The sequence below is a fragment of the Rhinichthys klamathensis genome, unplaced genomic scaffold, assembly GCF_029890125.1.
Source record: "Rhinichthys klamathensis goyatoka isolate OS25496 unplaced genomic scaffold, OSU_Roscu_1.1 h1tg000055l_1, whole genome shotgun sequence".
Taxonomy (NCBI): Eukaryota; Metazoa; Chordata; class Actinopteri; order Cypriniformes; family Leuciscidae; genus Rhinichthys; species Rhinichthys klamathensis.
In genome coordinates this window covers 1,288,920-1,302,130 of record NW_026606600.1, presented here as the reverse complement: position 1 = coordinate 1,302,130, position 13,211 = coordinate 1,288,920, and the positions used below count along the sequence as shown (strand labels likewise).

Sequence of the window (13,211 nt, the reverse complement as noted above, 5' to 3'; positions counted from 1 at the left end):
TCATGTTCTAGTTTTTATTTTATTTTTGAAATGTGTTTTTGTTAAGTCATAATTTGTTTTGTACTTCGCAATAGCTATTTGCTATTTTTCTTTGTGGGATTTTTTTTATTGCATTGTATTAAGTTTTATATTAAGTTTTATTTATAAACATAAACATAATAATAATCAATTATTAAATAAAAAAAATAGTATATGGAAGCCACAAACATTAATAAACAAAACCATGATAGATGTCCCGAATCGATTTACATTTCAGAATAGTCTCACACAAGCAGCAGCTATTTGGACAACATGGACCAGTCACGCAATGGTTTTTGTTGGATTGGATATATGTAAAATGATTTTATTGCATTTCTTAAACAATATTCGTCAAAATAAAGTTTCTTAATGTTAAAATGAAGGATGTGTGTAATAGTTATCGTTATATCATGATGACATGTGCTAGTGCTGTGACTGTGAGAGGAGGCGCGTGTGGAGAGGTTAAAGTTGACGCTTCCGGCCGGTGTCTCTCTTCATCTCTCCGCTTCCCGCAGACAGTCCTTCACTCAGCAAAGCCATGTCCAACGTCGCCGATACCAAACTATACGATATTCTCGGGGTCTCCCCCTCGGCCTCCGAGAACGAACTGAAAAAGGTATGGATTTATGTGTCTTGTCTTTAATTTCGGTGCTCGTTCGCGCTGTTTCAGAGTGTGAAGTTTTGTGTGTGAATCAGGAAGAGAGAGAGATTAGCACTGAGCTAAAGCTCGTCTTGAGTTTGGCCTAGTGTCTATAGTTACCAGATCGTTGGACAAAACCGACGAGATGGAGCGGTGTTGTGGGTTTTAATCAAGCCAATCTGCTGTCTTTTTATGTCCGTTTACCTGTGTATGTTTGAACTTAGCCGTGACTTGAACATTAAACTCAGTCATTATGTAACGTTATATCGTCATGTAGCGGCTGAAAACACAGTTAGCATCAGATCACAGTGTGGCCGGTGTGTAGGCCTTGACTCTGGGCTTTTCCCTTTCCATGTGTGTCATAATGCCAAATAGGTCACATGTACAACTAATTGCGTATGATGGTCCTGTGGTTATTTTATATTCGTTGTCAATTACAATTAGCTGCTAGTCATGTTATGTTTTGGGCGAAGAGGGATTTCAGCTCTGGCGCAACCCATACTGAGTCGATAAACAGACTGTAATTATCTGTTCAATGAGGAGCGTCAGTAGTTTCAACTCACTAGTTTGTTGTTTTTGGATTATGATATTAATTTGCGCTGTTCAAGCGGCTTCATGTAAATGTGACGCACAAACTGAAACTCCGTAGGAGTCGTTCTCTTAATCATATGCTAAAATCTTGTGAGCTAACTTATATGCTAGGTCTAGGATATTCAGGCAAGAGTAACTCGTTCTACTTTTACACCTGTTCCTTTTGTTAAGAGAATTGTTTAAATGCGGGATGTTTCGTTGATGCTTTCTGAAGTGAAACTAACCTTCTGAAACCATAAATATATTTCAGGCTTATCGGAAATTAGCAAAGGAATATCACCCTGACAAAAATCCAAATGCTGGGGACAAGGTAAGAATACTTGCATGATAATATTATTAATGACTTCTTTCCAAATATAGTGCACATTCATATAAGACGACATGCAGAAATCTAAAACACTGTTAAATGAGTGTGTTGTGGAGGGATTATGATCATTTTGTACATTTGAGGTTAATTGGGAAATGTTGAAATATTCATAAAATCTTGGTTTTGGTTAATTTATTATTTGAATGTTTATTTTTGAAAAACAAATGAAGTTCTATGATCTAATGAAACCTGAGTGTCTTTTGAAGAGACATTATAGCTTTATATGATTAACTGATGTATTAGCCTTTTGTTTACATCGATACGTCAGTGCACATTCAAAAAACACATGAAAAACTAAACAGCCGCTCAAACGGGCTTGATTGAAAAATGAGAATATCCGCTTGGATACGGATATTTTTTTTCAATGGAGGGCCACATATCTCAGGTTTCATTTAAAATATCTTGTTTTGAAGATGAATGTCTTTTTGGTTTGGATGTGTGAGTAAACTTTTGGGTGAACTACACATTTAAAGTAGTAATAATGCCTTTATTCAAAGATGTAATCTTTTTTTTCTTTTCAGTTCAAAGAGATTAGCTTTGCATATGAAGTACTAACTACACCAGAGAAGAAGGAATTGTACGACCGTTATGGGGAACAGGGTCTGCGAGAAGGTGGCTGTGGAGGAAGTGGGATGGATGACATATTTTCCCATATTTTTGGCGGTGGTCTGTTTGGCTTCATGGGTGGACAGGGTCGGAGCAGGAACGGAGGGCGGCGGAGAGGAGAAGATATGGTCCACCCCCTGAAGTAAGTGAAATCACAAGGCTTCCACTTTTTAGAGATCTGTGTAAAAATGTTTCTCTCCTCGGTCCTTGAGCGGTCACATTGACCTCCTTTCTATTTCCCCCTCTCACTGTGGCCAAGCACATGTATAGTTAAGAAGCTTTAACCCCTTAAATCCGAACACCCCCTGCGAGAAAATTATCAAATTACTAAGCAACCACTGAATGGAATGACACGAGGTATAATTTTAAAGCTTAGAAACTCAACTTTTTAATTTTTTCTTAACGAGTGCTGAGTAGTCCCTCTAAAAGGAGTGTACCGCCAGAGGGCGCCACCTAGCTACGAAAAAATGTATAATCCTATGTTTCAAAACCACTTCCTTGATCAACACAGAATAGGTGTCATTTGAAAGCTTAGAGAGAGTCTGAACGAGAGTCTGAACTGTACAATGAATTTAGCCAATTTGATAAACTCCTAAGTAGTGCTGGGTTATGCTGATAAATAGTACAAAAAAGTATTACATAAATGATGAAAACTTGTTTTTACTCCATGTACTGCAATATGTCGAAAACATACAGCTCAGATAGTCATGTCATTTGAAAGGTTTTACGGAGAAGAATACATCAAGCATAATTGTTTTGGGCTTTGACTAAACTTGAGTAGGGCTGTAACGATTCCTCGATTAAAGTCGAGTACCCGATTTAAAAAAAATCCTCGATTGCAATTTGCCTGTGTCGTGTGACCGGCAAAATACCGAAAGTGGCGCATTCCACAGATGAGAATCAATGAACCACATTATTACACCGTTTTATAAGGCTACGCGATCTATTTAAAACCATTTACAATCATCATATAGCAAAGTGCTATCATGAAATCACAAAGGCTGTGATTCAGTTAAAAAAAAAAATCACTTTTTTGTTTTCCACAGAAGCACAACGATTTAATTATTTACATGCATGCAGATTGTGTTAAGTACCTCAGCTCTGTTCACAGTAAATGCTCCTCCACACATACTCACTCTCTGAATGTGCTGTTTGTTTAGGTTTCCAATAATGGAAGCGTGTTTCATAGTTGCACTGTCATTTATATGCGTGTCAGCATCTCGGGTTTCTCAAACTCCATCTCTGCGTGCTGTGAGTTTGTGTGGCTTATATCGTTCATCTGCACGCAGTGTGCGCCGTTTCACGAAATCGTAACGCAACTAATTTGTAAATCTATGCTAACATAGGAGAATACATAAATATCTTTCTGAAATATATGCAAATTGTTCATCGTGATTTCAAAATAAAAGGTTAACACTTGCACTGAGTTTGACATTTGTTTTTACGTAATGTACATAAGTTACATTGTTAGTTTATATCATTTATTTTACATGGTGTATTTTAACAGCGTTGTTCAATAAAACCCATATGATTACTTTGATACTTTATATGAACAAATTAATGCTTGTTTTACATTTAGGTAACACTTTAACATTAACAAAGATTAAAAAATAGTTACAAATGTATTGTTCATTGTTAGTTCATGTTGGTTAATGCATTAACTAATTTTAATTAATGAACCTTTAACTAATGAACTATATTGTAGTTTCATTTTTTTGTTCATGTTAGTTCACAGTACATTAATGTTAACCAATACAACCTTTTGATTTTAATAATGTATTAGTAAATGTTGAAATTAATATGAACTAAGATTAATAAATGCTGTAGAAGTATTGTTCATTCTTAGTATGTTAACTAAGGTTTTTAACTAATGAACCATATTGTAAAGTGTTACCTATTTGTATAATACATATATTTTTTTTAGTCTTATCAGCAGTTTCTCAGCATGAGCATGTCAAAATGTAATATATATCTATATTTTCTAATCATTTAAAAAGTGTTTTATCAAACGATAAAACGATACCTACCCTTTGACTCTCTTTGCTATAGTTTTGGATTTGAGTCTTTACTTTTGTGTGTGTCACTCAGAAAAAAACAACCCTAAAAATGCCTTCTGGGCTTAAGAGGTTAAACATGTCAATAAGGTTTTTTTGGGTGGTTTCCAATCTCAGTTTTTAGGCTGCTCTTGTAATATTCTGGATTCTGGAAGAGCTTTCTCACCCTTTTTCCCCCCCATAGGGTGTCACTTGAAGATTTGTACAATGGAAAAACAACCAAATTACAGCTGAGCAAGAATGTTCTTTGTAGCGCTTGTAATGGGTGAGTAAGATTTTAACTTATTTCACGACAATTAGGGAGAAAAAGATTTGTAATGATGAGTGTCTCAGTTTCTCTTTGTCCCACCACACCCAGTCAGTTCAATAAATACCTGCGTTTTATGAGTTATTTTGAAATCAGCCTGAGCTGTGCAGACCACACAGGCTTTTAAAGAGTTTGAATCGTGCCCTTTATTTAATTCATGTGTTCGTGAAACTGAGGCGGTTTTTGTCTCCTCAGTCAAGGTGGGAAGTCTGGTGCGGTCCAGAAGTGCACAGCCTGCAGGGGGCGTGGTATGCGCATAATGATCAGACAGCTGGCTCCTGGCATGGTGCAACAGATGCAGTCAGTGTGCACTGACTGTAATGGTGAAGGTAAGGGACTGGAGTCTGAATCCACTCTGACCAGTAGTATTACTGAGTTGTGATTCTCAGCCAGCATGTTCATGTGGATGGAAGGTTTGCTCATGGTTTCTTTATGATCCAGGTGAGGTGATCAGTGAGAAAGACCGCTGCAAAAAGTGTGAGGGGAAGAAGGTGATTAAAGAAGTGAAGATTCTGGAGGTGCATGTGGATAAAGGTATGAAGCACGGACAGAAGATCACCTTCGGCGGTGAGGCTGACCAGGCACCTGGATTAGAACCTGGAGACATTGTCCTGGTCCTGCAGGAAAAGGAGCACGAGGTATTTCAATGATCTCTTTCTTAAAGTTCATAAACTATTGTTTTTATTTGATAGGGACAGTGCTCATTAATGAACCGTAATATTCAGGTTCAGAAATGTAGTAATTAGGCCTAAATGTAAAATGACACGAGCATTCACTGTGTAAATTAAATGTAGATTAATCTTTATTAAAGTTGTTTTGATTAACATTAATGACATGGACAGCAGCAGGTATTTATAGGCTGCTGTCACTTTATGCCTAATGCACGGATCCAATATAATGATACACATCTGATTTCTTTCTCTACTGTTAGTGTTCACTTAAGACATAACCAAATGTATTAGGGCTGCACGATACTGGGAAAATATGCGATGTTGAGTATCGCGATAATGATATTTCTTGCGATATGAAATTTCCCTAGAGAAATGCTATTTTTATTAAGCTTTTTAAAAAAAAAATCATTTAATGATCAGACTAAAATAAACAGGTAGGCTAAAATATATTCTTCTAATCTTCAGAAGAATATCTCAGTTTTTTTGCAGAAGGAGTTACACTTGCAAAACTTTGATTAATGGTTGTCTTTGAGACTGTTATTGTTACATGGCATTTCGTTAGCAGCTTTGGTAGATGTGGGCTTATACTTTTTGAAGTCTTCATAGCCCTGAGGCTGCGTTTCAGATGAGATGACTGTGGAGATTAGTTTCCTCTCGACGTGGCCACAATTTTTCCGCACGACTTATTGACACCGTCACTTCTGTTCACATATCACATTTTTTGCGCATGCAAATTCGTTATTTCAAGTAACGCGGCAAGCATGCTCAAAATGGAAGCACATTTTTCCATGCCCGCCTATGCCGCAATGAGATGAGAACATCTCAACTTTTCAGAATGCCGCAAGCTCACCGCAGGTCATGAGACCAAAACCAACAATCAGCTTTGGCCTTTCCGTAACAACATCGAAATATCATAGCTGTACAGGGCGGGTTTTTATTTCTCATCTCCATAAATATATCTAGAAGTAAAGCTAAAACAAGGGCTAGAAATCAATGAATCATTTGCTGATACTTATTCGTCATCATGGAAAGCCCTCAGCGCAGTTCATGGTTGCATAGCAACGACAGACGCAAGTGCTTGTGGAAAGGAGATAGCGGTGCGGCTCCACTTTCCAGGCGTTTTTAGACGCGATATGTGAACGGCCCCTTACACAGTAGCCTACCTGCATTTGTGTCACTTTTCTATTGAAGCCAAAATATTGCCATATTTCAGTCGTACAGGCCAATCAGGGTGCGTTTCCCAAAAGCTTAGTTGGCCAACTATGATCGCAATTTCCATTGAACTCTATTGGTAACGACGGAACTTGTGACCATAGTTGGCTTTGGGAAACGCACCCCAGGATGTTCTGTCTTATGAGGCACACGCGCTACACGACACGGTTGGAGCACAGTATACGTGTTCTGTCTCGCATGCGCGCTCTTGTTCGCTCGCTCTAGATTCCGGGAGATTTTAACTAATTTGCGGGCATCAGGGAGCCGCTATCAATATGCAGGAGACTCCCGGAACTTCTGGGAGACTTGGGATGTCTGAAATTAAATAAAGTAATTTATAGCACCTCTCTGCGATATGGATATCGCATATATTATTATCGCGATGATGATAACTTTTCTATACATCGTGCTGCCCTAAAATGTATTTACAAAAATACTTGAAGAGTTTTTTTTACATCATTTTGTGTGTATGTGTCCGTTCAAGCACAAGGAGATGCGAAAGAGGAATCAATTAAGTGTTTGTGCGCTGTCTGAAACGCGTGCCTGTGTGTGTGCGCTTCAGGTGTTTTAAGCAAACCAGAGGTGACAGTTGCAAGGAGCCCAAACTCAATCAGGTGACAAAATGGAGAAATAAAAACCTTGGTAGAAACCAGGATCAATTTGTGGGCAGGATCTCCTCTGGCCAACGAATGAACATTGTGTGGTTTAATTACAGGCTATATCACAAGTCAAAAAACAGATTGTGATTGGTATCATTCAAAATATTTCATCCAGTTCCTTCTGCTTGAAGATCAGATTCATCAGTATGGGGACGAAGTTGGCTTTCAGGGTCTGTGCAGAAGACTTCTCTGGTTCTTGTGGTCTTTGCTGAGGATCTGTACCGATGTCTGTCATGTCAACAAGGTCTTTCTTCACAGGATATTGTCTTGGTCTAGTTACCATGGTCTCTGCTGACATTCAGGGCCGTCTTGTGGTCGCGTCTAGGTGCAGGTCCACTATCTGATCTGGATACGGCCTGGACCCAGCTGACTATGGTAACCAGGGGATAAGGATGAGACGGACAGACTAATATTAGCATAGATGCTTTTCTTCTTACGATGTAACCAGGACATCGGATGTTGTGGGAAGTGTTCCGGTTGACCTGTGTAATGCTGCCTAAGCATCCTTTAATAGATTTGAGTTAAGAAATGTAATAATGTGTTGTGTATGCAAGGGTTAAAGAGATGTTTTTAATCTAGATTTAAACTTAAAAGCGTTGTTCGGGAGACAGACGCGCACTAAGATTTTTTTGGGTGCTAAATAGGAAAAGGATCTTCCATCTGCAGTTGATTTTGATATTCTAGGTATTCTTAACTGGCCAGAATTTTGAGATCGCAAAAGACGTGAAGGACTTAGTACTTGAGCGAGCTCTAAGACAGAGGAGCTAAACTATTTAGGGCTTTATAAGTAATCGGCAAGATTTTAAAATGTATGAAATATTTAATAGGGAGCCAATGCAGTGTTGACAGAAACGGGCTAATATAGTCATACTTCCTGTAAGAACCAGCTGCTGCCTTTTGGAATAGCTGGAGTTTGTTTATTAAGCGTGCAGGGCAACCACACAGAGCATTACAATAATCTAGCCTTGAGGTCATCATGAACGCATGAACTAACTTTTCTGCATTTGCTAACTTTTTTGCAAGATGGAGAAATGCCGTTTTACAAATACTAGAAATGTGGCTTTCAAATGAATCACTGCTATCAAATAACACCCAGATTTAGGCTTGGGCTGGTTACTGGTTTCAAGGTATACCGCAGTTTAAAAAAATCGGTTTCAAACTCCAAATTTTCCATTATTCTGTTCCTGCGGTATGAGCTGTTTTTTTTTTTGTCTCGTCAAAGACAGGAAGTGCAGAAAGGTTTTGTGCAGTGTAGAGGGTAACGGTTGGTGCGAGCAATCAGTCACCGGTGGGTAGATTGGCAGAAAGAGGTGCACTACTTGACCTTTTTCCCCTGTCAAAAACGACAAAAAAGTGGTGGCTGGTGACTCAATTACTTATTACTACGTTGGAGTTTTTCCCTCTTTTGCATCTCCAAGTGTATATGACAGATTGTCAAGCAGATTGCAGTGACAGTGTGTCATGAACATGCTGCTTTACAGCTTTTTATCCTCCCTCACATGCCTCGAGTGTTTACAGGGTCTGTTGGTGTGAAGAGATATGTCTGATTTTGACTAATATGGGATATCACTAAAGCATCAATTAGCATCAGATAGCTAAATCTTTTAAACCTCTTTCAACAGACGTACAGAAGAGAGGGCAACGACTTGCACATGACCCATAAGATCGGCCTTGTTGAAGCACTTTGTGGGTTCCATTTCACATTGAAACACTTAGATGCTAGGCAGATTGTGGTGAAATACCCAGCTGGCAAAGTCATTGAGCCAGGTGAGTCCTCTTGAAATGAGTTTTGTAGCTCTTTAAGTGATTTGTTATGTTGTCTGAAAACGTTATTGTCCTTTTGCAGGTTCAGTCAGAGTTGTTAGAGGAGAGGGTATGCCACAGTACCGTAACCCCTTCGAGAAGGGTGACCTGTTCATCAAGTTTGACGTTCAGTTCCCAGACAACAATTGGTTAAGCCCAGAGAAGCTGACGGTAAGACCATTTTACAAGACATTTTTACTGTTCAAAAGTGGGTATTTATTTATTTTTGGAAAGAAATTAAGCAAGGATGAAATAAATTGAAAAAATTAAGCTGCACAAATGCTTTCAACATTGATAAGAAATGTTTTTTGAGCAGCAAATCATCATATTGAATTGATTTCTGAAGCATCGAGACTGGAGGAATGATGCTGAAAATTCAGCTTTGCACATGACAGAAATAAATTATATTTTAAAACGTTAAAAAATATTATTTTAAATTGTCATTTTTCACTTTTTAAACTATTTTTATTCAAATAAAATGAGGCTGAAACTGACGTTTATTTTGACGATTAATCGAGTAACCAGATGTTTTTTGTTGTAATAAAAATGGACCCAATTTAACAATAGCCTTTAAAATGTCTTAATACATGCATAACAATGAAGAAATTGTATTGTTCTATAAAACCATGTATGATTCCTTGCTTTTGATACTTTATTTGAACCAAATATTGTTAAAATACATAATATAAACAATCAACTTGTGTGCATTATGTATTATAACAACAGCAGATTAAATTGTTGTTTAACCCCTTAAGCCAACCCCGTGAAAAACATTCATAATCAAATTAAGCAACCACTGAATGGAATAACACAAAGAAATTCAGAAACGGAGCTTTTTAATGCATCTAACCAATTTGATCAACTCTTAAGGAGTGCTGAGTAGTCCCTCTAAAAAGGAGTGTACTGACATGGAAAAACTTATCCTATTTTTCAAAACTACTGCCTTGATCAATGGAAAATAGGTGTTATTTCGAAGCTTAGTCTGTAAGCTTTAGCTTTTTTAGTTAGTAAAAAAAAAAATTCATTAAATTAGGAACATTTTTATGTACTGTTATGTCAAACATCTTACAGCTCACTCAGATAGTCATGTATATGTAATTTGAAAGGTCTCGCGGAGTAGAATACAAGTACAACATGGTTGTTTTGGGCTTTGACTAAATTAGATTTTTTTTTTTTTTTTTACCCATGTAAATAATATACAGATGCAACATTTGTCGCGTTTTTGCTTGTAACTTCATAAAAACATGCTCAGATCAAGGAAAAAGCATTATTTGCAGCAGATTCTCCCGATTAAAAAGAGCCCAAGCTTACCATAATCTTTCACTTGGATCTAAAGATATTCCTCATGGAGTTGCTGTAACTTTTGATTACTTTATACTATCACAATTTGATCCCGATGCAGCTCAATATTTTTTTCTCCTACCATACACACTTCCTGAGTTATTGCATGTCAAATGATAAAGATATGTAGAAATTTCCCTTTAGCACATATATTTCTCAGCATGAGAATGTCCAAATGTAATGAATTCTTCTAAACATGTAAAGTTTTCTATCAAGCGATACCTACCTTTTGATTCTCCTTGCTATAGTTTTGGAGTTACGAGTCGTTACTTTTGTGTGTTACCCAGAAAAAACAATTCTTAAATGTAATTTTGCCAATATTAAACCTTCAAGCCCTGAAGGCATTTTTATTCAAATGTTCACTTAATTTTTTTAATTTGGCCACTTTACAATAACAATGCTACAGCCACTGTAACTTGAAAAAGAATGTGGATATGAAAACATGCAAACTCCGCAATTTCAAAATAAGTTTTAAACCCTCGCTCGATGAACAACAGTTCACATAATAATATTATAATACAGATTGAGTTGAGTTGAACTTTATTGGAAATTTATCTTTGACACTGGTGACAGATACATTCACATTACTGCTTAAAAACACTTTGTACATTTTGTATTTGTGATGTTAATGTGCAATATTATACAATTAAACACTGTTTCAAAGAAAACACGCTATAATCCCAGCCGTTCTATTGTATCACTTTAGAAAACTGTACGATTTAAGATTATCACTGCCATTGGGAGAAACGTTTCTTTATTTAGAAACATTGATGTATTCTCCTGTGTTAGCGTAGGTTTATAAATTATTTACCTTAAAAATCTGATATACTGGCGCACATTGCGTTCCCAGATGAATGTTATAAGCAACCCAAACTCACAACATATGCAGAGATAGACTTTGAGACGCTCTCTACGCATGTAAATGTTAACAGTTCGTGTGAAGCAGAAGCGTTCTGTGTGATCGGGGCAGTGCTTTGCACCTCGCGTTTTTGAACCTGAAAAACGCGTTTGGTGGGATCGGGGCCTTAGTGAGCATAAGAAAAATAGATGTCTTTCAAAAACATTTAAATCTTACTGAACCCTAACATTTGAAAATAGTGAATGTTTATACAGTAGTCAACATTTGAAGTGGATCAAAAAAGGTCATCAAAGTTGTCCTAAGACAAGAACGGGTATAATTTTGATGAAAGGTTTTGATCCACTTCAAATGTTGACTACTGTTCTTAGTGTGGTTTCTTACCCCTAATATTTCTCTCCTGTTTTTGCAGGAGTTAGAGGACTTGCTGCCTACACGGGCCGAAGCGCCAGTCATCTCTGGAGACGCAGAGGAGGTGGACCTGCAGGAGTTTGACATGAGCCAGAGCTCCTCTGGTGGTCACCGCCGTGAAGCATACAACGACAGCTCGGATGAAGAAGGAGGACATCATGGGCCTGGCGTGCAGTGTGCCCATCAGTAAACCCGACCACAGCAAATATCTTGTCCGGCTCCAACAGTGGGGATTAAAAAAATGTTCTAGTTGCACAATAAACAGGTGTGTTTATAATCCGATTCGGGGCTGCCTTAAATGAGAATTTCATACAGCCATTCCTGACCACCTGATTCCCTTGTAGTAAACGCACAGATGATCCCGCATCTAGTAACCCTTTCTTGCCCCCTCCTCCTCTCCCTGCGGCCCTCTAGAGGCAACCCCACTTCAGAGAGAAAAGGGTAATTGAAACGTACTCTGTGTGTACTTTGCATTTTTTGTTGTTGTCATAGTATTCACAAGTTTAAATCTAACCATAAAATGCAGTTTTGGCCCTGGACTTGAGACTTGTTGGAGAGCAGTGACCTAACGGAAGAGGAGTTATTTTAGGAGAGATCCTAAAAGAAAGAAAAAGAAATGCCTCCATGGGACTTAATCACCAATCAATTTTTTTTTTTAGGTTTGTTTGTATCTGTGCGCTATTTTTACCACTTTATTTTATTTGTAGATTTTTTTTTTTTTTTTTCCTTTCTTTGATATTTTAAGAATTGGAACAAGAGACTATAAAATGTATAAAATAAGTGATTGTCATTTAAGCTTTGTATCAGCTGCTGTCACAATTGAGTGTGTTTTATGTTTTGAAATGGCTGAAATAAAATCAGTTGCCTATTGTCAGCTATCCAGGTGCATGTTGAACATTTTGGTCCCTTCACTGATTGAAACGTCTGTCAAGAGAGAGACATCGTACACAATGAAATGAGTGGAGGAAAAAGCACCTTTAGGCTTATATCTTCTGTGAAAAAGTTTGAGTTGTTGAATAAAATGTCTTTCAATATCTCCTCAAAATAATCAGTCTTTGCTTTATTTGGTGCTTTAATCATTACTTGGGATTGTTTGCAGTTGTTACTTTTGAGACAGACTTTAAAGTTAGCATAGCATTAAAGGGGTCATAAATTGAGAAATCAAATCTTTTGACATATAAGAGGTCATTGTACTAAAAAAATATCCTTTAAGTTTAAGAACTCAACTTCCTCGTTATTCCAAAAACAGATTTTACTGAAACCAAGGACTGGTTTTGGATTGTCACATTATTGCGTCCTAGTGTGACGAAAGAAAGCTCATGCAGAAGATCAACGCCTACTTCTCATTTCCTCTTTAGCCCCGCTCACTTATTCTTGCATGTCATGCTGAAGTAAATGGAGGCAAACAGGATTATTCCAGTGCCAAGTTGTGGAATAACATCTTTGCATTGCCGTCCTTGTTATACGAAAGCTGCTGTTCTTTCCTTTGCTTGGGCATCTATGTGGTTATATAATACCTTATCTGAATAAAAGCTTCAATAAGCCAGCTATTCTGTTTTGTCATCAGTAAGACATTGCAGTTTTACGTTTTTCGCTCATTTTTGAACTATGAAAGAACGACATGTGACAATTCATATTATGATTTACTCTTCATTCCGTTTACACGAAACGCCTT

At 37.5% G+C, this 13,211-nt stretch overlaps 1 protein-coding gene across 1 annotated transcript; it reads left to right on the top strand.

Moving 5' to 3' along the window:
* The first annotated feature begins 475 nt into the window (after window positions 1-475).
* On the top strand, window positions 476-11,818 carry dnaja2a (DnaJ heat shock protein family (Hsp40) member A2a). Its single transcript, XM_056248445.1, has 9 exons — window positions 476-634; window positions 1,500-1,559; window positions 2,138-2,364; window positions 4,461-4,541; window positions 4,779-4,912; window positions 5,025-5,221; window positions 8,748-8,892; window positions 8,972-9,099; window positions 11,538-11,818. Exons 1-9 carry the CDS (start codon window positions 557-559, stop codon window positions 11,724-11,726), a joined length of 1,239 nt encoding a protein of 412 aa, XP_056104420.1. The 5' UTR covers window positions 476-556; the 3' UTR covers window positions 11,727-11,818.
* Window positions 11,819-13,211: the final 1,393 nt, after the last annotated feature.